Source organism: Rhea americana, unplaced genomic scaffold (genome assembly GCF_003343005.1).
Source record: "Rhea americana isolate MKP2758 unplaced genomic scaffold, rheAme1 scaffold_396, whole genome shotgun sequence".
In the NCBI taxonomy this organism is placed as follows: domain Eukaryota; kingdom Metazoa; phylum Chordata; class Aves; order Rheiformes; family Rheidae; genus Rhea; species Rhea americana.
Window position 1 is genome coordinate 56,760 of NW_028186530.1, and position 27,569 is coordinate 84,328.

General features: G+C 40.4%; 1 protein-coding gene across 2 annotated transcripts; it reads right to left on the reverse strand.

The window, feature by feature from the left end:
* Positions 1–5,166: 5,166 nt before the first annotated feature.
* On the reverse strand, positions 5,167–27,569 carry PTP4A2 (protein tyrosine phosphatase 4A2). 2 transcript variants are annotated; one of them, XM_085313778.1, is made up of 6 exons: positions 27,331–27,569; positions 17,650–18,305; positions 16,081–16,173; positions 10,609–10,739; positions 8,467–8,541; positions 5,167–7,491 (listed from the first exon to the last, which is right to left on the reverse strand). In XM_085313778.1, exons 2-6 carry the CDS (start codon positions 17,743–17,745, stop codon positions 7,383–7,385), a joined length of 504 nt encoding a protein of 167 aa, XP_085169904.1. In that variant the 5' UTR covers positions 17,746–18,305; positions 27,331–27,569; the 3' UTR covers positions 5,167–7,382. The 2 variants fall into 2 exon arrangements, with proteins under 2 accessions (XP_085169904.1, XP_085169905.1); XM_085313779.1 differs by lacking the exon at positions 27,331–27,569 and adding an exon at positions 27,140–27,221.

A 27,569-nucleotide genomic window follows, 5' to 3' on the forward strand; every position in this document is an offset into this window, starting at 1 on the left:
ACACCGGGGCCCCTGCAGGTAACCGGGGAGGTCCACGCACCAAAGCGGGGTTCTCGGCAGTGGCGGGGGTGAGGGGGGAAGTGCCCTGGTGCAAGTCTCAGACTTGAATCCTGGAGGAGTTTAATGCACGTCTGCACTTAAGGAAGCTGGGGGGGGTCTGATGCTGCGTTGTTACTGTAGAGCCGTGGGGCACAGGAGGCAAGAGAAGCGTGAGTGCTGCTTGCAAAATAGCAGCTGTCCAGAACCGCCTCCAGTTTGAGCTATGAGCACTAAAATTCATTTAAAGCCATTTCCAAGCAAAGGCAAACAGTTTAATTCTGCTGCCCTTTGGCAACCCTGCCTTAATTTCTTACTGAGGTCCTGAAATAAATGAAAGGCTTGAACTCTGCTTAGCAGCACACAAACAGGAAAGCCGTATGATAAATCACCTTTGCAGGCCTGAAGGATTCACCTGGGATACTGCTATTACCTAGTAACCAGGAAGCAACCGTGGGTTATCAGCGTCACATCTAGCTTTTGCGAGCACAGCTTTTACCTATGATGCGAGTGTGTGGGAGACACCAGCTCTCATTACTCCCGGAAAACGCAGCTCCAGTGGCTTCACCGTGGGGTGATGTTAAAGGAGTCCTATCAGCAGCAGTAGTATTCCGAGACTTGGCAGCTATCTGCAGCCCTCCTGGGGTGTTTAAATTTACTGTCATCATTAAGGACAAAGACGCAAATGTCAAACGCAAGGCATCCTGTAACGGATTTAACGCGGGCTGGAGAGGAGTTAACTGAAATGCAGAGCATTCGTCTTACTTTAAGTAATTATGCTTGCAGGAAGAATACTGCTACCAAAAGCACGTCTGTTGTAATTTCTGCCACCTTTCTCCTGACCCCTCTCCTATTTAAAATTTCTGGCTAGCCTCACAGAAAGGAAAGCAAGACTGGCTCATTAACGAAGGTACAAAGAATAACTACAGCAGGTTGGGACGGAGTCCACACCGTAATCAAAACAAGGCTTTGTAGTTAGCACTGAATTCCTGCCGTCTCAATTAYGTTTGCGGAGCCTACCCCGTGCTGTACTCAGCTCCGCTATGGTGAGGCTTTTCTTTGTGCCGTATTGGCTGCGCGGAGTGGTACTGTGAAAGCAGTTTCCTTGACAACATTTTTTTTTTTTAATGGAATCTTTCTTCTTGCCCCACTCCACGGCTGCAAGATCAGGACCGACTCTGAATCCCACTTGCAAAGATGCCACGAATACAAATTAGAGTCATACACAAAAGGAACAGCCCGAAAGCCGTACGGAAAGGTCCCTGCCCCAAGTAGCTTACAGTGTAACCAGACAGGGCTGGTGGAGGAGCTAAAAAAACAGCTCKGAAGAGAGAGGCTAAATATCATTAAGTTGTGCATTTTTGTAGCTCTCCCTCTACATTTCTTTCCACTGACCTGCCAACATTTTACTATAGTCCTCCTTGTTTTCAGTGTCCAAGGACAAAGAAGGAATCTATGGCTTACATCTACCCCGCAGTAAGTTTCTCCAACTCTGGTCACACAGCAGGTGCTCTGCAGTACAAAACACCCCCCGCTGACTCCCCCGTGGCATCAGCCAGCCCCTCCATCCCTAGGGAGTCCATCAAAGCTGCATTTTCTCTCCCCTGTGCCTGACCTGATGGCAAGAGACTCACTGACTTTCTTACTGSCCCCCAGCAACAAAAGCAAAAAGCATGTACCATTATTTGAACTAGTCAAAGCTTTTCTAGCAGAACATCGCTCCCCTCCTGCGAAATGCAGAAATGATGGAATTGAAGCTTTCTGTAGGAGCACATCGATCTCATCACAGTTTTCAACAAAGCAGGAGGCTCGCCTCGGTTCTAGCACTTTGCTTTTCTACCCAGGCTCCCAGACTGCCTGGTACCCAGGTAGCAGGGCTCAGCAGCAGCAAGGATTTGTCATCAACAAGCTGCTGCTATTTTAAATGTTTCTCCCAATCCCATCTGATAGGCTCTGTTGACCTTTTCTCTAAGAAAAGTTCTTGTTTCACTCCTAAAGCCATTTATATTTCATGCAAGAATGTCCTCTTCCCCTTTACTGTTGAAAATTATTTACACCAGAAATACAGAAGCRCAAGAATTAGATTGTACGTAGAGTTATCTGCAGCAAAAGGAACCCCAAAGCATTAAGTCTAATCAATTAGAATAACCAGCTCAGCAAGACCGTGCCACCCAGCAAGCTAATGATCCAACAGCCTTTTGGATAACAACAGCAAGGACAATAAAAACCAGAAACAAAACAGTAGTCTAGGAAGGTCACAAGCTCTGCACACACGGCCTTGCCAAAGATAACGCAAGGGCTTTCTGARTATTATTTCAGCCAGGGGCTCATGCTGTGCTCTCCATTCTCCGCAGAACACTGCAGATGTTAGTAGCCCCTGCCTCCCTGCCTGGCTGCGAGTAGGGGGCCTTTCACACCATCACGTCCGCCAACTCGCGGCATGCACATCCACCCAGGGTGCTCGTCAGTGCGAGAATTGTTTCAGTAAAGGACTCCAGCATTCAGCAAGTCTCCCCAGCCTGCCTCCAAGCAATGCGGCTTCTCAGGCACGGTTAGWCAGAAGTCTTGGGACTAGGTGCTTTGCCCCCTCTGTCAACTCATTATGCAGCCCTAAAGAAGTCACACATTACTCCATGCTTTTGGTTTCACTAACTGGATAGAGAAGTGATTCCTTACCTGTTTTTCCTCCCCTTCAGCTCTTCTAATCCATCCACAGATTTGGATCAGGGATTCCCCTCTGGTGTTGGTTCTCAGTGTCCCTCATTTGTCTCCACCTASAGAGTTAAGCCCTGTAAGAAAGGGCACAGACAAAGCCACCTCAAATTCTAGCTGTCCTGCCAGTACCGTTGCAGCCACTGCCAAAATAAAGAAGCTTCTCTAGCAGCCTCAAAATCTCACCCACAACTGTTTCTTCAAGAGGCGAGCTCCATGGCAGGCACAGCACAAACCGTGCGGAGTGCTTGCACGCTCGAGGTAGCTGCTACCACACCCCTGAAACAGGGACGTGCTCAGTAGCCAAGAGGGACTTGGAGAAGGCCGAAGTGTGGCTCCTGTCCCAGACGGTACGCAGGCAGCCTTCACCATCCGCACCAGCAACGTTCTGATGAAACGAGAGGTTGGAACAAGAGGTCTTAAGATTCAGCTCCATGCCTTTGTTTCCTTTTTTGCAAAATGGTATTTAACACAAGACTACYAAGGAAACTGATACCTAGGTAGCTCTCAGATGACCTGAAATGAAAGGTATTCCAGATACTGGGAAAAGTGTTACTTACTTCATCTCTTATAGGGCTGAATCAGAAGTAAACCCAGTTCTAGGGAGGATTCCTTGACGTTTCCATTTTCACAGAAGAGTCAAGAGGCTCCTCAATGTCCCAAATTTTACATCYGTGTGTTCAGTCAAGTCAGCCTACCAGACAGCTTACAGCAAGCCAGTTACCAGAGCTTAGTAATTTACTACAAGCTCAGTTGCAGGTAACTGTGCACTCCAACGTATTAGCTTAAGCAGCCTTTATGACTTTGTTAGGGACCGTGTGCAGACAGCACAGTATTGCAAATCAAAACCACAACTCAGACCATCTTCAGGAGGTACATGAACATTTTCATCTAGAGTAGACACTACGCAAATCTAGAGAGGCAACAAATTTGACAGAAGCCTTGACATTTTACTTTAAAATCTGTTTTCTGACAAAAAGCTACTCTTCCTATCCCCCAAGAAACACATTCTTGAAATGCTCTCTTAAAACCATCCCTGGGATCGATTTGCAAGTGCTACCACTAAATTARATGATTTACAATTACTTAGTTAACAGAACACACACTACTGTAGCAGTGCAAACCATGATTGCTACAGYTTCTTTACCCATGCACAGTCACTCCACTTTGCGTATCATTCCTAATTACTTCAAAAGCAGTATCTTGAGTGACATAAATATGCATGTGGTATTATCTCCAGTTAAAGGATGAATCAGTATCTGAAGTTGTGGAGATGGAAGTGAAAAAAAATTAACAGAAGACAAGAAGCTCATATCATACAAGAATATCTCATTTGCAATTAAGCAAATTATATTTTTGGTAAGCAAGATGTTACCTTTTGTTTAGCAAGCACAAAAGTGAAGAAACTTTGAAAAATCAAGCAACAGAGTCTGACGCTGAAAAACATCTACAAAAACATCCACGCAGGAAGAGCAGATGAAGCTTCACAGTTACTGCTTCCAGTCTCAGGGTCAAAATGCTTTATTATCTCATTGCCATCAGGGACCAAAAACTTGTTCTAACACACTAGTGGGAATATCTGATAAATATTGGAAACATGATACTGATTTACAAGTAACATATTTCTTTGATGGCATTTAAGCAAAGCTGATTGGAGTYGTTATCTGTGAAGCCTGGAAAATAGCACCTTCTTATTATTTAAATAAATTACATCTATCTATTCAGTGGCATTCCGCTACACATGGAGGGGAACTGACTGACTAGGATCCAAGACTGCCAGAAGTCTCTCGTTGTTATCACTGAATAATAACCCAATTCAAACCCTGCCCAGGGGAACGGTGTCTAGTCTTGTCCAGGGCACAACGGGAAGTTTCACAACACATCTTCTACAGTTTTGGGGAAAGTTACCAGAGAATTTTTTTTTTAATATATTTACTTATTTTAACAGCAACTGTTTTCTTCCGATCAGGTTGTTTACCTGCAGCATTGCTTGCCCTTCTCAAAAGGTAGAACTGTGTTTTTTTCCCAATAGTTACAAAGCCACCAGCAAGTTCAASCCATGTAGTACTGATGGTGATTAGTAATACAAGGGGCACGGATAGACTTGTTTGAAAGCCTTCAGAGATTACAGAACAGCACTTACCATTAATGAACTGCAATAAATTCATCAAGAGTCAGAGGGAGGAGACATTTTACTGCAAGAACTTTATTGCACTATGTTCAAGTGCTGAATATTATGCCTACTGGACACTGTTCATAATTAAGCTCCCCCCATTTGTGTCTACACTGTATGATAGCCTGCATCGAAGTGCCTTCCTTTTTTTCCCCCTCAATTAAGACTGCCAAGTCACAGTATACTATAAATAGCACATTATAAATCAGAGTAAAACTAGGGGGAAAAATGCAAAGTTATACATATAGCATGTAAAATATTTTTTATTGTTCTTCAAAAGGGCTYGGGTTTTGGTTTTAAATCCAGCTCAACACCTTCCCCTCCAGTTCACCATCTGTCATTTGTCAAGTCCGCTTTAACTATCAGTATTTCATTTTATTAAAAACATCAACGATTTTAATTTGCAGAAACAGTTAGAACATTAGTTTCTAGTTTGTGAGGGGAAGGTAAAGGCCAGAATTAGATACTTTCAGCATTATCTACCTTCCACATGGAATCAAACATTACCACGTTATTTCCCTAATGTAGGCATTAACATCACAAACACTTTTGCGTTTCCTTTATCTATTAAAGAAATCAGGAACATTACACATCTTAAAGGGAGGAAGGAACTTATTACAACAATAAAACTTGAGTCAGGGTACAAGACAAGAGTTTTGCAGAGTGCAGTCTTTTCTAGCCATGAACCTACACACAGGCCTGTTGGCATATCTGTAAAGCAAGGGGCTTGACAAGTACCATTATATTTGCTTAAATTTATAAATCCCTTCTAGGAATAAAATTAAAAATGTCCATCACCTGTTTTCTGAAAGTGTTTGTGCAGTTATGTTACAAATTAAAAACAACTCTAGAACAGGAAGACCTCCTGTGCAGGCAGTTCACATCGCCAGCATCTGAGGTATCAGTAGGAGATGGGTACCAGTCTACACCCACTACAGGCACAGACAAAAGCCTTTGGTGCTCCATAGTAAAAGATCACAGGACAGTATGACCTTAAACCTGTATCCAGTGCCTTCAGTGGCTGCGTATTACAGACATAAYGTCAAAGTGAAAGCACATGAGGTCATTAACAGGGCAGGGCACTAAGTTAACCTGTGTTTGGTAAAGCAGCCTGGTTGAAACTGCTTCTTAAAGGCTGTAAAATGACTTGTCTTGATTAATCCAGTGAGCAAATCAGTGGCCCTACAAACAGAATGCAGTGCTGGCCCCAAAATCATACATTCAGCCGCCACGCTCCGAAACCAGCACGTGTTTCCCACTCCTTAAGTTACGGTCTGTCAATGCATGTTAGGCATGTTGGTGTGCAACCAGAGATTCTCCCTCCAGAAGAGTCTAATAAAAAATAACAAGGCAATCAGTGGTTAAACTGAACTGTACATGAAGGCTAGTCTGGGAAAATACCCATATCAGGCATATATATTCATGGACCACATTTCTATGCGTACTAGCTTAACCTCATACACAGTACAAATGAGACCCTCCCTCCAAGTCCTGATTTACTGTGTTCAGTAAGGCAGAGAATCTGGGCAGCAGCAAAAAGGTTTTTTTGCTTTCCTCATGACAGATAAGTTATTAAGTCTTTGCCTGAACTCCCCCTTGGTCACCTATGACAGTTTGAACATTTGTCTTCTGCTGGATAGATTTTCTATCTAACAAAAGAAAGATAATTTACCTTTCAGCCAAATTCTTTGGAGAAATACGACTTACACGCACACAAAAGCACACACATGCATGCATTCATACACACACACAGAGAGAGTTTAAAATACTATCTCCCACCAATCAAAAAAGGCCTTTAGCAAGTTCAATAAAGATATTGAGTCTTCTGTTAAAGCCCACCAGAAAGTTCCTCATATCTGAAGAGCCTAACACCATGTGGACATACAACACAAACATCATTGAATCTCTAGCAGAATGCCCAGGTTGGGCTTAAGGCTGTCAGACTGCTCACATACAGCAACAAAAGCTCCTCCTCATTTCTGTCTGCCAGCTCTCAGCAAAGAAAAAAAAAATCCAAAACAAAAAAACCCCAATTAACTCAATTTAAAAGAGTCCCATGGGAATTAACATATTAGGACCTAACTGTGGGATACTTTCCTCAAATCAAGAAAATAGCTTCTGCACAAGCCAATGCTCTGCTGGTTTTCCTTAAACATAAAATTTACTTTATTTCTTTTTTTAAAAAGTTAAAAATACAGAAGGTTCTGAAACTGATTTTCTCCTTGCAGATGTTCAAACTGCAGCCTGAGGAGAAAATAATCCTTCACTGAAATGTTTCTCTTAATTTTATTTTTTTTTATTTTTTATTTCTTAAATCATCACCACCATTAGGACAGAGGTTGAGGAGGACTGACTCCACCACTATATTGATGACGTAGTTTGATTCCAGATTCACATTTCCAGGTGCCAAGAGTCCAGAAAACAGCCATGATAAACTTCTGCCTTCGTATAGTATTTCTTTCTATTGAACACAGCAGTGACCGTTGGCATCTTTGAAGCGTAATCGCATCTTAGGTCGGTATTTCTCAAGGTAAAGCAGCTGTTTGGAATTGAAAGCTCCCCTCCTTTTCCTAAAACAAACAGAACGAAGGCTAATATCAATGCGAAAAGCATGGCTTCAGTCGCGGTATATATTCTAAAGCAGACCAGTTACTTTGTTTCAAAGCTTTTCCATACCCATAAAACAGCATTTTGGCTTGGTTCTTTATCCATTGACAGTTTGAGGAAGGATAAACCAGACCAGCACATGCCGTTCATTACCTATGTGCCAATGTTAAATCAAAATCCAACTACCAAATTTCAGCATACTTTCTTGGATTGGGAGAGTTTGTTTCTATCACCAGCAGTACTCACTGAATAACATCAAGGTCAACCATCCCTTGAAGATGCATGTGCTACTTAATACATTAGCTTAGTAAGACTATGACAGTCAAATAATATATAAATGATGCTCAGAAAAGAATTTAGCATAAATATGAAAGGTATTGTACCTAGAAGGAGAAAAAAGCATTTAAGAAGGAAACACACACAYAMATACATACACACTTACAAAAACTGTTGACACAGCATAGTTTATGGAGACAATTCGTATTTCAAGGATTACAYGCAAGGATGAATTGCTTTTGCAGTAAAGTTTATTCAACATCTCTTACCTGCTGGGCTTCATTTCAAGATCTGATGTTAACACTAAAACAACAGAGCTCTACAGTCTCACCAATGTTATTTTCCAGATGGGAAATGTCAGCAGTCACCCAAACTGGATAATGCACCGTCAGGATTGCTGATGTTTGGGTACTTGCTGTAGAAGCTATGCTGCCTGGAAGCTCAATTTCACTACATTTTTCCTTGAAAGAGCAACACTTTGTCCAACTTGTGCACARTTTTTACAAACCTAGCCTGTAAATTATCTTTTTCTAGTTCCAAAGATCTGAGTTTTGAACAAAGTCCAAAAACAAAATTCAGATAAAATTTTGAAAAACAAAATCAAGAGTCCAATGGCTTCATATGTTAACCAGGAAATTTATTGTAAATTAAGTTTAACTTACTGCCTTATAAACTGAACTGCATCTTCGTACTTCATTCCACATTCAATAAGAGCAAGTGCAACCAGGACAGGAGCCCTAAATGAGAAATCAATATTTAAGAAAGATCTGGAGAACCAATATATTGAATCCCTCAAAATACATCAAAATTAATCTATAAGAAATATTTAATTGTCTTCTCCTTAAATCTTTTCTACAAAAAGACATTTGCCTGCAGAGTATCTAATGCAAAAYTCCTTTTATCAGACAGCTCTGCTTCCAGAGAACACAAACACACACACACCAAAAAACAAACAAATAAGCAAACAAAAATAGCACCTTAGTGTTTGGAAAGAAACAGTAATTGTGGATCTTTATGCTTTCACATTTCACTATGGTGGAATTTCTTGCTTTGCTCAAAGAAGTCTACAGTATCTCTTCAATGCATTTTGTTTCTTATGACACTAYAGATTTAGTTGCACATGAGGTGTATCTATATGGCATTTAACAAATGACTTCTACAGATTCATCTTTTTTGCTGTATGCTATATATGGAACCAGAGTTCCAGGAGCAATAAAGTAAAACTTTCTACTTTGGCGTTCTCACTTTGGAAATCAGTGAAGTGTAAAGAGTTAGCTTTTCAGATGAGCTGAAATCATAGTATGTATTAGTTTTCTATTGGACTGATGTTTATCCCACTAAACACAGTTGCCACTAGCACCTCAGCAGAGTTGTAATGGCAGTTGGACAACTTGTATTCATAGTTAGAAAAGAAACAGTTCAGTAACTAGGAGAAACAACTCACACTATCACTGTCATGCTGCACCTGYATAAACAGAAGAAATTGCTTTCCAAAGGAAATAATCCGAAACCTCAAAAGCACTAAGCACTTTTGTTTTTAATGCTGTCTCTATTTACTATAGTAAAGGTTTAATTGCCTACYACAGGTAGACAGTTCTCCAGATTAAAGCAAATTCTAGAAAACTTTTTCTTCTGTCTGAAAGAATCTGAGAACAGCAGCACAAAGGTTATTCTGCATGGAATAAACATACATTACAAATTTACGTGATACACATCAGATGGGAAGCTTCTGTGCCCTTTTGCCCGATACCACACAAGAAACAGGAGAGTTTAAAATCATCTGAGTTACAACACGTGTTCACCTTCCTACAGCTAAACCCTTGAACAGGACCCTCAGCTAAAAATATGGCAGAAATAGATAGGTAAATCATGCTAATTGCCTTGGTTTTGTCTGGCTAGTTTTCAGTCTTAAAACATTGGCCATTTTCCCCCCATCTCTCAATTTCCCCCTACCTCTTCTTCTCTAGTGGAAGAGACTTAAGAACTTCACACACATCAGCCTGCTTACACCTGACTTTGAGTTACTTCACCTTTCTGTCTTATCATCCAGATGCCTGAGTATTAACAATCCTGTAGTTACCATAAAAATACTAGCACTTAAGCTCCACTCCTTCCTAGTTCATAGGATACACAGAACATCTAAAGATTGCCTTTGAGAATGTGAATGTAGCATTTAACTATTTTTATGTGTATTTATTTCACCCTGAAAGTAAATTCTTCCTAGAGATGGAAGTTACACTTTCAGTGACTGGTGGGRGTGGAGAGGGAGGATTCAGCCTGCATGTAAGAAATATTAGACTAACTCTACTTGCCTCTGAAATKATGCCACATAAGAAAAAACAGCAACTGAAGTGCGTTTCTTCTAAATGCATTTTTTTTGCCACATGCTGAACAGAATATCCARTTGAAAATAGGAATTAAAAAAAGTATGGCCTTAAGAAATTGTACTGCACATGTATATTGCATTTGACAGAAAGCAAAGAGATTTTATTCCTTTAGCAGGAAGAAATCTACTTTCAATTAGTAGTGTCTCCACCTCCTCTTGTGTCATTTATGATTGACAGAAATGTCTTGAACACTCCAAATTTTTCTCTCATCTTGGAGCAGTTATGAAATTATCAAAGACTTCCACATCACAGTAAATTTCTTTTGCTTTACTGATACAAACTTGATTATGATACTCAAAAGTGTTACTTGGGAGGAAAGAGAAATTGGCAGTTACTCAACACCTTCCATGATCAACCTGCCAAAATATAAACAACTTACTGAAATCCAGCATAAAAACAATATAGCAGAACACTAACCTTCCCAACCCTGCAACACAGTGAACAGCAATACAGCATCCAGRCTCTTCACGAAATTTGCTTTTCAACAGGTTTAGCCAGTCATCAACTATCTGATTCGGGGGTGGTGCTCCATCATCAAATGGCCAGTCCTTTGAAGGAAAAAAGACATTAGATATAAACTTTCCTGAAGCAGATGTCCACACACAAATTTTAATCCATAATCAACAGCAAGGTAACCATATTTAAGATAAAGGAAAATAATCCACTCAGCCAAGAAGTACATATTATAGCAACAGTTTAGTAGGCAGCTTACTAGACATACAGAAGTATGCACGTCAATATCATAATGTAACACTGAGTTTTTAACAACCAGGTAGCTWGACTTTTCAATAAAATTTCAATAAAACTCTACTTTAGCATAGACTTTTTAGAAAAAAACTGCTTTTGAAATCCCATTTTATTCAAAAAATATAAAAATCAATAGATATTTCAATTAAATATTTGAAAAATGAGAACTCTAGATTTTTGTTTGTGTTTGTATCAACCTTTTAAAATTCTGTTTGTACTGCAGATTCTGCACAGAGGAAAAGATACTTCAGAACAATTCCAATGGATCAGTTTGTCCAGATGCAACATATGGCATCCAATAAGCAAGACAGTCATAATTACCAAAGTATTTTCCAGTTAAAAATACATTCATAAGCAAAAAAAAAAAGAGTGCTTAGGCAAAGTCAACAACCAGAATCTATTACTTCATTTCTGCCTATAAAAGGGGTTGCCAATGTTTAAATTATCTAGGCCACAMTAAATATCACTAACATGACTGAAAATCAAAATCACATGCAAGAAGCTTCCCATTTTCTCTAGACCATAGCTCCCTCCTGGAATCCATGCTAAGCRGAGTACTATATGTCCTAAAATTATGACCAAGTATAAGATGTCACATGTCTCACACTCTTCTCAGAAACAGAGAGTGCTGCAGAAAGAGCACTCCTAGGTGCAAGGGGGGAAGTGACACCTAGCAGTTACTTAGCACTTGTCATTAGTAGACTGCAACGCATATTACAAGAGAGATTCACAGCCATGCTTTCGTATTATTCAACCACCTCTCCAAATGGTAAGAAAGCTGTTCTGAAAGGAGTCCTCTCTTTCTGTCATTGGCCAAAACTATGCCTTTCAGTCAGTATCTTGAGAACAGGTAACATGAAGAAATTAAAGATTATATAGAAACCCAACAAGCAAAGGAAGGTGAGAGAAACACTAAACTTTCCATTCTAAAGTACACTTACTGCCACCCTGACATTTCCTGTGGAGTAAGCAGTGATTCTTACAGAAGATCTCAGCTAAAAAGCATCTTCTAAATATGTTAGCAATTAAAACCTGCAAGGTGCAAATCCACACTGCAGAACTACAGGTTTAGCTCAGTTGGTTAGAGTGTGGTGCTGCTAATGCCMAGGTCAGGGGTTCAGTCTCCGTATGGGCTATGTTGAGGGTTGGACTAGATGATCTCCAGAGGTCCCTTCCAACCTTACCATTCTATGAACTACAAAAACAAAAAGCTTCAAATTACTAAATAACTTTGTGATTAATTCAGATACAAGAAGTCTGAACCTAAAGAATGTAGAGAACATCTTTTTAAAGGAAATGGAAATWAAAAACATTTGGGACAAAACAGCAAAATAAAAGGCTACAGAAACAAGATTATAAGGTAAAATTTGTGCTTCCTAGTATAAGTCTTTACGTAAGTTTTCACTCAAGCACACATTACTAGCAGTATTATTTTAGGACCAGCGTCTTCCACTGTCAGGAAAAGATGTATGGGCTGTCAAGATAGCGGGCATTACYTTTTGCAACACATTTACTTTTGAATTGGACTTGCAAAGAGCAGAATTCACGTATCAGCTCTATAACTTAGTTTAAATTAAATTCAAATTATTTCCTTCAGACTCCAAACATACAAGATTACTATATTACTTTARGTTACTTTACGCATCATATCCACACAACTCTTGTGCTGGTTGGAATTAATAGCAATCCTTATTTTCCAGAGAGCACCACTTTACCATTACTGATAAAACACTGACATTAAATCAGAGCTGATAAAACACTGCTGCATGTGATACTGCATAAAACGTGACACAGAAATAATTCTGGGACTGTAACTGTAGCAAAGTTTTGCAGTTTTTCTCCTGATTATGAGTTCTGTCAACATCACCTCAGAACTCCTGTCAGGCAGCACAGAAAACAAACTGCTAAACTCCAAGACCAAAATAGTCATTAATAACCAGAATGATGCACTGAGCTCATACAAACAGAAAATGTCTCTTTTGTGCCACTCTCCAGGAGCATGATAGGCAAGAAAGAGTTATTCTTATTTACCCTTTATCTAGGGTAGCCCTGCTCAATAGAACAACAACTCTGGGTTTGTCCATCAGCAGTGACAGCAGGTTTAGCAATGCAGAACGGAGATAACCGAGAAGCAGCAACAGAACTTTAAGGTGACAAAGACCCCTTTCTTCAAAATCTACACSGAGCTCACGTGCAGCTCAAATTACAGTGGCAAAACACTCACAGCACAATGACCAATGTCTGCATGTGAGGAGACTGTTGCTATCAGTGTAGAACTTTCCCACCTTCAAGCACCAGAGTCCGTGGTTACAAGATAAATACAGGTGCAATGAGTTGACATCCCTAACATGAGCATTCTTGACTGCTTGCTAGCATTAAAGCGGTGGTCGTTCTGGTAAGTCTAGAGGGCACATAGACACCTTCCCCCCTCTCCCCTCCCCCCCTCCAAAAAAAAAGGATCCACATCTGAACAGTAAATGAAATTTTGATAGAAGTAGAATAGTGAAAGGTGTTTTAGACCCTTAGGGCAAACAAACCTATTACAGTCTCTTTGGTCACCAGCTAGCCAGCACAAAAATAACTTTAAAGAAAACCAATTGCTGTTTTTCTGAAGCAACATTCATATGCAGACAAAACCTTACACAGGAACATAACTATGAGAACTGCACAGAATCCTACAGAAACTAAATCCATCTCCACCTCCTGTCTCCCTGATTTAATCCCTGTTGATAAACACGCGTATGCAATACTACTACTTCAAACAYGGTACATCTAATTCTCTAGTTTCTCACTACACCATCTGCTAATGCAACTCTCTCGCTGCCACATTCTACTCACCCTGCCAGTATATTATTCTGTATCATGGCGTGAAAGCAGGCTTTGCTAAAATGTTCTCAGTTTCAGGGGTTTTGCTAGGCTTTTGACCTCAACAGTTTTAAAATAGACACTAATCGCTCTGAGGCTGTGTGTTTAATCTTCATTATTTTTACAAGCAAATATTAGCTTTAAATAGTGATGTGTTATTTTCTCAGCCAGCTGGTAATTCAATACCATTTCTGCACAGAACAGAATGCTATTTTGAAAAAGCATGTAATAATAGGAAGGAGAAGCTATGTAGGGGGTGGTMATGTTGATTACTACTTAAAGTATCAAAATGCCATTACAATACAGTAAATTTTGAATGCAATATCATGACTATCATGACTGTGATCATCTGGATCAATGATAACACAAACAGTAAACCTTCTCTTGTCACCTCGTTTCCTGTTACCCTTTACGGGTGCCTAGTGGATGCGTGCTCTGTACTGCTTTGCCTTCTGCAGCAATAGAATACTAAGAAAAACTGAACCACACTGAATGCAGACAGGTTGGCTGGCTGAGGCAAATGTGTACAGACACAAGACACTTGTATGCATTACTCAAAGTGAAAGGCTCTCCAACAGAACGGCCCTTAGCAGAGTTGGCTGAAACACCATTTCTAGAATTTGAAAAGCTTCCTCAAAAAAATGGTTTCAATTCTAACCAACACCAAGTTTCCAAGTTTTCAAAATTTCTTGAGAATCAAAATCCCCCAAATATTTCAGAAGTGCCTGCTCCAAAGCAAAGAGCACTCCCATGGCTCCTGCACTGCCCAGGGAACAGGGCCATGGCATTCCTGTCGGTTTCACTCACAGCTTGCCAGGATGCCAAGGTCAGCTGGCCCCAGCCAGGCTCCCGGCAGAGGTGGAGCCCTGGGAATTTGGCCTAAGGCTTCTAGGAAGGATTCAAATCTCTGCTCTATCACAGAAACATAAAAATACTCTAAGCTCCAGCTTAAACCAGGGCTCTGAGGGCTTCCACACCCTCTTCTGTAGATCTAAGAGAACAGAAGTTTAATCCTTCTCATCTATTCCAACCTTAGGACCACTAAAGCTAGAGGTTTCACAGCAGTGTGCCTGAAAACACAGTGATGCCCAACTCCAGGACAGCTCCTAGACTGAATAAAAACGCTATTCCAGAGCGACAGCCCTAGGAGCCTGGAAGCCTCAGAATGACTGATTTTCCAACAACATAGAGGCACACTTGGCTGCCTACAACTGAAGTAGGTGTTTACTAGGGCTGGGAGCCAAGAAATCTGACTGATCTGTATGTAGAAGCCAGATATACCAGAGTAAAAGTTTTCCTCCTTATGGAAAATTGTAAAAGTATTCCTCCAACTGTGCCATAGAAATCAAGAAGCAAATGGAGGCCTGACTATCTGCAACAGGAAGGCAAGATGCAGTTTCTGGCATCACAACAGAGATTAGTCACTCAGTAAAATAAACTGATCATATCTGACACACCATAATAATTCAGAAGTATTGCCTGGAAAAATACCGCCTGCAAACTTAACATGCGCACACACCTATTAAAAAAAAAAACTCCCTTAAGACATCAAGCAATACTAGATGATGATACAGTCAGACAGCCATTGCATAATATTAACTATGAGTAGCAGTTATGGAATTCCACCTGCTGAACAGGGAAGACGCCAAAAGCTATACTGCTTTTACAGTCAAGCAGTGATGAGGCTACTGATATTCTACTATGGCAGCCAGTGGAAGCCTTGGTTTTATGCAAAACAAGCAGCCTATCAACGTGTCAGCTATAGTCTCAAAAGGTGGAACTTTTTGACTGAGAAAAAGAAAGGAGTTTTATCTTCACTCTGAGACAGTCAATGGTAAAGCCAAGAAGTGCTACGCCTAGGGAAAAAAAATACTAAGTTGTATGAACTGCAAGGCTGAATAGGCTGTAAGTTCTACGAATTCACATCAGATTATTAACACAGTCACTAAAAGGCAACAAAAATATCTTAACAAATCTAGAAATCCAAGAATAGAAATTTCTATTCTAACTGAAATGCTTGGTCCGTAGCAATGAATCTGCAAGTATGTTTCACAGAATTACAGTTGAGTTTCTCAAAATCACCTTTACTTGATGCAGGGAAATCACACAGCTTTTGGCCAGTCTGAGAGAAATCATGGCATTATTGAGCCTAAAACATTAAGGCCATCTGCAGTCATTTGTAGACCAGTGTGTTGGGTTTTTTTGTTTGTTTGTTTGTTTTTTTTGTTTTGTTTTGTTTTTTTAAAAAGTTTTAGACAGTTTTTAGAGGCAACTCACTAGAACCTGGATTCCTTCTTTTTCAATAGGAGCTTGATCGTAAGTGGCATCACAAACTCGCACCAAGGTTGTCACTCCGTACTTCTTCAGCTCCTTTAAGAACAAGGAAAATGTGTGAGCACACTGATAGAGTAAGAAATTAAGGAATTTTCTCAATAGCTAYAAAACTAATCATACTATACTGAGTCTGCAGTATTGCAATCTTTCCACAGGTCCAAGGAAACTAGATAATGAAGAAGCAAGGGCCAAATCAGAAARGAGTGTTTATGGTCTATATAAGGCCAAGGGTTCCAAAATGACAAGARTAAATGTGAAATACCTCTGAAATAKTCTTCTCTAGAAAAAAGCCAGAGCGGAAAAAAATGCATATATATAAGAGCAAAATGAAAATAACTGCTTATACTCTCCATGCACTTTCTTCTTCTCTTTAAATAGAAGCATGGAACTGCTTGCTTCAGCCAGTGTTGACATTTTGAGGCAGGGAGGAACAGAACACGCACCACCATACTCTAGCTTCCTTGTAATGCACTATAAGTAGCACATTGTGCTAGATAAATAATCAGGAGATCAAACAAAAACTGTTCCAGCTCACTTTGAAGGTTCATACAGCAAGCAGAATTTCCTCTCATGTTTGGGCTGAATCACTTGACTTTTAACAATTAGCTATAATAATATCTATTCCAGACTCAAGACTCCTGAAGAGTCTTGAGAGAAATAATGCATAATAATGGGGGGGGGGGGAAATAATGCAAGTTTCAGACAAAATTAACCATTCACATATAAGTGGATTCATGGTGAAGAGAATGTTGCTAAATGACGGAAATCTTAGCAGCTGCAGTCAGACATCAGTATCAAATGACAAGATCTCATTAGAATGAAAAAGACCTACATRTGCAAGATAAGAGTCCTTTGGACTAGACTAAGGGCACGAAGACTAGGGTACAAAGATATAGAAGATGTGGAACAAACTAGAACGCAGAAATAAGCTGTACTAGTATTTCTCTGATGATACCATCTGTTACTTTTTCAGAAAACTGAATGTTAAATTCTGCAGTATTTAAGACCTCAGTGTCAGTATGATACASTGCCCACTGTAAGTGGCTCTCTTCCCATAATTAGACCCAGGTGGATGTCACCTTTAATGGACAAATTTTAACACCTGGTATCTGACTATGCTGGGACTGGGAGGACAGTTTGAGAAAACATTCCCATAAGTTAAACAACAGTTTTTGAGCATTGCATTTAATTACTCTAAGGGCCAAGAAAGATCAGAAACCAGTTACTGTTAGAACATGCAGTCCTTCAGAAACTTGGACAAGAAGGACGGCAAGGGGTGCCTCCATCACAGTTAAAGAAATGGAGGATTTGAAAAACRTCGTCAGTAGATTCTCTTCCCATACTGTCAGGAGAATGCGAACAATATACTACAGAAAAAAAAGTAAATTTCAAGTAACATGCAAAATACATTCAAAGCTTTGTGAACAACAGGTGTGAAGAATAACTGTTTTGCACTTCTTTAGAAACTCKCAGCATGTAAGAAAAGGGTGATACTTCAATTGGCTGCCTTACCTCTGTGAACTTGTTGAGGGTTGCATTGGTTGGGTTGTGAGTGATCAGGAAACGCATATTCTCATAGGTAATTTCCACTGGGGCTGGACGGTTCATAATGGCAAACAAAATGTGTAAGGGGCAAAAAAAAAATTCAATAACTTTTGAAATGCTTCACAGCAGAAAACATTAAAAAGACCACTAAAATGCCTGGGATTGATCAGAGCTTGCTTTGCCGTGTTTGTTCCTTAAAGACTTCACTTCTAGAAAAGCAGGTTTGCTTTAGAATCCACTTGCCTTCAACTTAGGCCTCAATTACTGCAGATGGTATCCTTCAGACTCCAAAATTCTGACTACATGCAAGACTAGGCAGCCTGTTCTACATTTAGGCACTGGTGAGGCAAAAAAATAAGGGCAGATTTTCTCTCCACTTCGTTTTCTTGACGCTTAGTTTTGCTAGAGTCAGTAAAAGGAATATGCTTCCAATATGCAAAAGATATCCCATATATTTGAGAGTGTTCACTGTGTCTGGAGTCTTCAAGGCAAAGTAATTATGGCACGTAAAACCCCCTGCACCCAGCTCACTTGTCAGCCAGGGTGCTGTGCTGGGCCTGGCAGAAGTCTGCCCTCACACTCAGAATCGCCATAAATGTGCGCCGTATATTCCAACAGAACACCTAAAGAGAAGAAAAATATCATGTAAGAGGAATCATTGTTTCTAATTCCAGAAACACCAAACACCAGCTCTCCTGAAAGTTAAAAATATTTGTAGTGGTAAGGACTAAAYTCTTTTCAAAACTAGTTGATACAAACTTAATCACACCTTTTAGTACAGTATGAAACAACATTTATTTCTTATTTGTCAATAATTCTGATCAATTAAAATTTTAGACTTTTGTTAGCCATTGTACTTAGAGCACCAGTAATAGTGAACAGTTCTAAAAAAGTCATAAAAAAAGCCATATACAAAAAAAAAAAAAACATATAAACAGAAACCCTTCGATAAGTGTATAACTGCCATATATTAGAGCTTTTGTTGGCACGGGAAYTTCACCAACATCACTGTATCACCAAACTGCAGACAGGCCCAGCCATTTGGGAGAGGAGACACCATCCACTAGAAGTCATTTCAAAAGCAACTTTTAATCATTCCCAATCTTATCTGTGTTTGCAAACAGGGGCATTAAGACAGTGGCAACTTCCAACCTTAACACATATGATTCAAAATACAGATGTTTCAGCAACATCAGTAAAAGATGCAATAAGGTAATTTTGCCAGGAAGTTCAGGGAGATTAAAATGTAGCTAACCTGAACTAGCTTAAGTGGGAAGATTTAAGGCTGAAATACTAGAGTAAGCAATATGGCTTTCAAGTTGGTTGAAAGGTTGAAGAATCTTTTTTTTTAAGATCATTTTTAATCTACATTTTTACAGCAGAACTTGTCTGGAAGATACTAGTGAGAGCTTTGAGAAAGCAAGGCATCATGACAGTAGACTGAAATTTAACTTCAGTTATTTTTCGTTTTCTGCAATGTCACAATACAAACTCTTATATGTTTTGCAAAATTCTCYAGCAAACAATAAGTAGGCCAGCAATTTATCACTTATTTTGAGAAGTCAGAATAAAATGATCTTCACTACTCCCTTAGATGTGCAAAGTTGACTTAAAGAGCACCAAACTTTCACCTTTAAAGGAGGGAAGCAGCTTTCCTTTGGGAGAAAAAAAGAAATTTAGCCAAAATAGTATAATCTGCTTCGGAATAATTCATTATCAGAATAGACCTTAAACTGAAGGAAATAAAGTATGTAAAAAACAGGAGGCCAAAAAATCATTGCAGATATATATATATATACACACACACACACGTATATATACACACACACACAAAAATACAAAAGCTTTAAAAGTATTTAAATAAAATCCAAGTTAGCATCCAGAAATCAAACCTATAACTTCAATTGAAAGCTCAGTGTGGCACTCTCAAATGGATATAATTGGGAGGGGGGGATAAATAAATTAAGAAACACAAAACCATGCCCTGAAAGTTCACACCCCAAACTTCTGGTGCTATCCACATTTTAATGAGACCCTCATTTTAAAACAGTCAAATTAAGTACTACAAAATTATCTTTTTCACTGACATGAAGTCAAAAATCACCCAAAGAACAGCAATTATTTCCTTAAAGAACTTTTTCAATGCCAAAAAATACATTAATTAGATTGCCAGAGGCAAGAACAAAGATGTTTTCAATAAATTCCCTCGACCTTAATGCAGTTCTTACTGAGTGCCTGAAACACAAGTTTCAAAATGAATTCCAGAATATTTTATCAGTTTAATGATTATAGGATTAAGTCTCACCCCAGATGGAAGAGTTCCATCTAAATGCATCATTTCAAATCCTTACATTTGTCAATTCTTGCATATTTGTCACAACTTTTTCTCATATATACTACAGTAACTCAAAGGATTGTTAAAATGTATTACAGTCTGCTGTAGCTATGATGCATCAAGAATAGCATAACTGAAGTTACAGCATTCACATGTGTCCCAGAGCAGTGAATCTTTATGCAAGAAAGTCATCTTTCTGACAAATAATGGGTTTTTYCCCACCTCCCATTTAAATGTGTACTCAGTCACCTGACAGCTTTCTGGATAGCTGCATGAAGAATTACATTACTATGGAATAGTCAAAAGATTAACTTCTTTACTTTTGAGAACCTAAAAAGGCCAATTAAAATAAGAAGTGAGCAAAAGATCTTGGTATAGGAGATCTAAATTTGAATTCAGAGAACCAGAGGTTTATAGCATTACYAAAGCACAAAGTCTCAAGGGGGAAGAATTATTTTGTCAGATTTAAACAACTTCTTTAAACATTTTTCCTGTCAGCACTGATCATGTGATTGAAAGGGCCTCATCCAGTGCTATCTACACTGCGAGTTGCATCAAGTACGGTCATTGAGGTTATACTTCTCTTCCTTCAAGCCAATCAAAGAGTTAATTGCTATTTAATTATTTTTAATCTGTTTTGTAAAAACCATTCATCAGGTCATGAATAAAGGACACAGAGAGACAGTATGTTCCAGTAAATCAAGCATGGCACTAGGAGTCACCAGCTCCCAGATCCTACCCACAGTTTGGTGACTGCTCATGGTCCAGCCTTGGCCAAGCCCCTTTCAGTAGCTCAGCTTGTCTGCAGAACAAGAATGATATCATCTTGCCTTCCCCTCAGGAATATTACAAGGATGTTTAATTAGCTAATAGCTCAGAAGTGATTAAAAATGTAAAGCACTGTATTTAAGCATGAAAAATGATTTCCAGAAGGGTAAGACTCTTAAAAGTTTATATAGCACATAATCCTATTTTTAAAACAATTTGGTTAATGACACATATATTCCTTCCTCCTATGACCTTCAACTGCTATACACCATAAAGCTAAATAAGAAAAATCAGGTTTTAAATTATGAAAAACAGGAAAAATCCTATTATCTGTAACGTCTGATCTCACCAAGTAAATACTCTCAAATTTCTTCTTCCCTGTTAGGGCTAGCAATGCAAGTTTGCATTTAAAAATCCCAAGAGAACTGAGTACTTGTTATGGCTGATTATGATAAATAGTAACTATGTGCATGTACAATATGAAACAAGAAATAATATTTCAGCCAATTAATCTTCAACTTTTTTTTTCTTAGAAAGTGAGATAGAATATGGAGAGAAACCAAAAAATTACTACKTTTTATTTGGTTGGCCTCAGAAAGGGAGGAAAAGTATCTAACACATCAGCACTACGAATGAGGTGAAATTACTCCATTAGAAACCAGAGGAGGAGAAAAAAACAGAGATGGCAGCACAAACAAGTCAAGTAATAACAATTCTTGCATCAGAGAAGAACTAGATATGCTTGAGAATTAGTTTCTGATATTGTTCAGCTTAATCATCAAGGATTAATCATCAATCAAGATGTCTATCTACACATTCAAATTTAGTGAACTGTGAMAGTCCCTGCACCTATGGAGAGAGTTATTTTAAAACTAACAGTGAGCAGAAYGACCAGACTGCATCAGCTCCCCACCCTTCACACTTACAGAGTCTTATATGCGGAGAGCACATGATAAAGCCTAATGAGGCCAATTTGAGAAGAGTATCATTCAAAATACCAAGAATGTGCAAGAATGAGCTTAAAAATGTAAGCAAGGAACAGGCCTTCTATTAATCACGCACATTTATTTGTTTGTATGTGCTAGTTAACTAATTTAGAGAAAAGAGTAAAATGAATTCCTGACTTGAGAGAAGCTTCACTTGTGATTGCCTTAAGTATAAAAGCAACACACCTATAATATCCACCTCCAGTGGCTGCCTAGCCTATCATTGGATTGACTTCTAAATTCAGTACTTAAATTGGGCAAATCATTTACTGTTCTGTATTGATCCTGCACAAGTTAGCGAAGCGGTTCTATTAAGAAATAAGTAACAATATCGTAAGGTATTCCTACCTCCACCATCTCCTTCAAACATGCATTTAGAAGTGCTTCCTTTGCTACATCAAGACAGTTGAACAGCTTGCAACAGCTGCAGCTTCCAAAGATTGCAAAACAGAGATACCTTTAGAAAGGTCACTTGGATCACCTTTCAAAATAAGCCAGTGTACAGGATGCAAAGCAAAGCCTGCTAATTTGTCAGTCGATATTAAAAGGATACTTTAGGGGGTTTTTTTTGTTTTGTTTTGTTTTTTTTTAAGATCAGTATTTTGAAACTGCCTCAACTAATTCTGTTCATGGAAATCTACATTTGATATGTTAATGAAGTAACTTAATGAGCTCCTGAATTTTTCTCCTTTTCCTCTTCTATAAAACCCCTTTGTGTTTTGTATTTATACACAAGAAATTAGTGTGACAGTGCACTGGACAGTACAAAATTTGATCCTAGAAAAATTACAATTCTGGTATTACCCTGCAGCCCAGCTTGACTCTTCCTGATTTCACATTTCACTTCCTTTTCCTGTATTGCCTTGCTAAATGAGCTACATTCCATCAATAGACTGTCAAAAAGGTCTTGAAGAGCTGCTTCTTCTGGAAGCAAAAGGCATTCTTCAAGTGACAAAATCCATCAAGACCTCCAAAATTAGTCAACCTTAAAACAGCAGAAACATTAATAAACAGTAAGGCAATTATCTTTTCTAAAACATATTTTCTCTGTATACAGAGAACAAATTCTGTAACTAACGTTCTTAGGAAAAAAAAATCTTGAACAATCTCTGAAGGAAGCTTGTTCAGAATGACACGTGCCTAGAAAGGGGTGAGGTCAAAAATTCTACTGTTCCACCCTATCCACCCCCGCCTCCAAGCTCCCTCCCAGTTTGCTGACAAGTTCTGCTGGTGACTCATTCGTTTCCTTTTGCATTAACCTAGTCACTCTGTCCTAGGCCTTAAACTCAGCAGCAGCAGATAGAAATCTGCCTCAGCAAGATTTTTTTTTTTAATCTCAATTTACATGTGAAACATCAGGAAAGAGTAAGAACTGTCAGACAGACCTAGTAAGACTACTCAGTCAGAGACTAATCCTGCATCAAAATTCTTTTGAGTACTTAAAAAGTTATCTGCCTTCCCTAAATTTGGGTGAGATCAAACCATTAATAATCAACACAGGAATCAATGCATGGAGAATATCATCTTGGCAAGTTCAGCAGGGAGAAGTGATTAGATACTCCATCAACTCTTTCAAAAAATTTTTGATATGTGTGCTTTGCATTACAGATCTTTTCTGTGAGATAGAACCTGTTTTGTAATTTAAAATGCTGTTCTGACATTTATGATTATTGAACACTTTCCTCACCCACCATTTGGTTAAAAAAATTTAGAAGATCAATTTGAATGTCATTTACATACCGTGGTCAAAAAATTTAAAGATCCTAAGACTGTAACTGTTTGATCAGTCAAAAACAAAAGGCCCGCTAAGAAAAAGGAATTTAAAGTTTATTATCCCCTTGTATTAAGTCACAGAATTATATTTGACTTTAAATACATAAAATAAGAAGTTACTTTAGAAAACATTTTATGATTATGTAAGTGATGCTAACAGCTCATTCCTAAAAGCAGAATGCAGTTTTCTAAATTGTCAACTGTTGGTTTTTGAAAATACAGTTCTGATAATCATATTCCCTGACAACTCAAATTAAATATTCTTCTCACATTTAAGATGAAGTAACTAAAAAAAAAAATCATTAACAAGTCAAACTGGACTTAAAAGCAATTTCAAATCACATAGCAACAGGGATGTTATTCAATTAAGTTAGAGTCAAATTACTTGCATCTTACTCATCTCAGTTCTTTGAATTTGCCATGTACCTCTGCTGGAAAAATGACTTAGTGGAGAGCTGGCTTCTCTCCCATGCTCCTGTGGCAGTTAAATTCAGCCTCGCCACTGAAACTTAACCTTACTGATAAATTTCACTGCACGTCCACAAAGTCTCAGTTGTTAAAATTCACAGTCAACTATTTCAAAAATAGCTAGACTCTCAGTGTAAGAGATGGAAAAAAAATACTTTTTATTACAGAAAAGAGAGAAACAAGAGGTAACAAAACAAAGCTGCACATAACAGTGACCTGAATGGAGACAGCAATCCAATGTATCAAGCATTATAACACACAAAGGGATCAAGAGATTTAAGACTCCTGCATCCTTTCACAATTAGTTCAAAGAACCACAACATGATACTGAAGTCAACAGCCACTATAAAGGTATTTTATACTCTTACGATATACATCAGCCAGATACTGTCCTAAATAGATGCCAGGCTGATCTAGCACAGTAATTCACATGTGTCAAAGAGAGTAACTTCTACCCTAGATTCTCAAACCATTAGGTCTGYTTTTCAGTGTTTAGACAGAGCAATTTTAAACCTTCAACTCTTTCACAGGCAAATAAACTTCCAAATGAATCCATTACAATAGACGATACACAGCAAGTATAGCTCCTCTCTCCTACTTCAACAGCGGCGTTTTACCAACACATTTTCTCCTCTAAAGATATTAGCAAARTTAAACAACTTGTAACATTTACAGAAATTATCTGACTGCACCACAACATCTAAAGAGTTGTGTTTTCAGCTATGGATGGTCTGTGTTAATCCAACAGCAGAAATGTGCCTTTACACGAACAACAGCCCAGTCCTCTCTAGGCCTGTGCATCGGTCCATCCTCCCTCGGAGGCCTCACAACAGTTAACCAAGACAACATTCCAGAACAGGGCAAAGTACAGAGGCAAGAGCGATGAAACAYGCTACGTTCACAGTTCAACTCTGCTCTGATATAGGAAGAATGTTTAAGTACTACCRTGTGAAAGAGAAAGATGGGTATTTACAGGTAACTAATTCTGAAATCAACCACCTATGCTTATTAGAGAGGTATGCAAAAACATTACAGTAAGAACCCTGTCTTGTAAGGCCGCCTACACTCCTGGTTGTGCATCTGTATGTACACAGATATTTACTCCAACCTTAACTCACAAACTGAGACACATTATTTCTTTCCAACAGTTGAGTTCATTAAAGTTAAGCATTWTATGTTGAGTCATAAAGAGATAGTTTTCTGGTTGTTGCTGGTGGTGGGTTTATCTTTTTTTCTTCTTTAAATACTAACTGCAGTTCTGAGTCAGAACCTGGTTGGTTCATTTTGGGGGTTTTGAAGCTAGTTTCCATTTATACAGTAGCCTTTAAAAGCCAACTCTCTGCTTTACTCCTCTCATATTGAAAGCAACATGCACACAGCCAGCCCGAGAGAAAAAGGAGATCGTGACTAATCACACCAAGGAACCACGAGGAATCATCACAACAGAGTTGAGGCCTCTTCTATGACAATCTCTGTACTGCAACACCCCCCAGCCTACTACCTCTRCTATGCCCCACATCCAAAACTTCCAGCTCTCAATAACTACATTTCCCCACCAAAGCTTTCCCTTACAGGCAAACCACAGCCCCTTGCAGTAAGTACCAAAGCCTGTCTCAGGCCTTCCTAAGGTCACTCTTACACCAGTACCTTCAGCAACACCAGTACTTTCTTTAGCTCCTCCTTTGGTCAGGCTAGACTTCCTAAACTCCCTGCTTCTAACCCAGGCAACTCCAAATCCCACGGGGCAGCCCTGTATAGRCACAAATTGGCCTCGGCGTTCACAGCCCTGCCCCCACTCAAACCCTAGGAAAACCACCACATCCTGGACACCCTTCCTTTCCAGCCCCACCTCCCCAGCCTGAACATCATCYCCATAACATTGCTGCCAGCTTTACCCCTTCCCATCTTCCAGTCCAGAAGTCCACACTGCAGAAAAAAATATATCTTTTTATCCTTTACAGACAACCCCTGGGCTAAACACAAGGGAATCTTCCCTTCCCCCAAAACACCTCCAATCTTTGTCCTCTTATCCTCCCCTGCATAAACTTCTGCAGTATCCCTAAGGCCAAGAGACTCTCTTCAGTCCACCACACACACAAGAAAGTCTCCCTCCTCTCAAATAAACCCCTCTGAATCCCCCCCCCAATGCCATCTCAGGTACAAGCAAGATACCCCAATCATCCCAAACCAACTCCCCCAAGGTCTCCCAATCCTCCCACTATCACAGCCCTATTGGCAACAGACTCYTCTTCAACCACTCCTCTAGCCCAGGTACAAGCCAAACTTCCTCCTCTAAACCAGCCCTTAGAGGTTCACTCATCCCAACCCCAAGAGTAAGAGAGAGAACCCCCACAAACCAGCCCRACAGGCCAGGAGGGATGCCACAAACCCACCCAGCTGTCCAGGTGATGGGAAGACCCTCCAAACCAGCCTCACAGGTGAAAACAGACCCCCAGAAAATAGTCCAACTCCACAGGCAAGGACTACTCTTCTAAAACCTGCCACACAGGCCAGAGAGAATCCCACACACCCATCAGCCCCAGAGGGAAAGGGGACTCTGCACACCCCCAGGCCAGGGAGGAACCCACAAACAAGCCCCAAGAGCCAGCAGAACTCGCTCAGGCCAGGAAGGATTGGCCAAGCCAGCCCCACAGGCCAGGGGACAGCCCCAAGACCAGAAAAGACCCCCCGCCAAACCAACTCCTCATGCSAAAGGGAACCTCCTAGGCCAAGGAGGACACCCTGAAGCCAGAGGGAACTCTCAAACCAGAAAGGACCCTTCAAACCAGCCCCACAAGCTAAGGGGAAACTCTCAAGACCACRCAGGACCTTCTTAAACCATTCTCTTATGCCAAAGTGAACAGGAAAGACCCCCAAACCAGGAAGCACCCCTAAAAACAGGAAGAACCCTCCCAAACCAGGAAAAAAAAATCAAACCAGCCCCTCAGGCCAAAGGGACTCCCCAGACCAACCCCACAGGCCAAAGGGACTCCCCARACCAGGAAGAACCCCCTAAACCACTCACACGGGCCAAAGGGACTCCCCAAACCAGGAAGAACCCCCCCAAAACAGCTCTGCAGGCCAAAGGGACTCTCCAAACCAGGAAGAACTCCCCCAAAGCACTCACGCAGGCCGGGGAAACCCCTGGAGCACGAAGGACACCCCCAAACAGCCCCTCAGGCCAGGGAGACCCCCCCCAGCCGAGCCCCACGGGCCGGGGAGGGCCCCAGCCCCCCTCCCGCCGCCAGGCCCGCCCCGGGGCGGGGGCTCGGGCCTCACCCGGCGCCCCCCGGCTCCTCCCCGCGGCGGCCCCCTCACCCTGGGCATTGAGCGCGTCGGCGTTCGTCCGAGCGGGCCCGGCGCCTCCCACACACCGGGCCAGGGGCAGGGAGAGGGCGGGCGGCGGCAGCGGGCCGGGCCCGGCGGCGGAGGGGCCCGTGACTGAGCTGGACTGGGCTCGGCTCGGCCCGGCCGCGCGGAGAAACCCGAGAGCCCGCGCGCCGCCACACGGCTCGCCGCGCACAGGCCGCCTCCCTCCCCCTGCCCGCGCGCCCCGT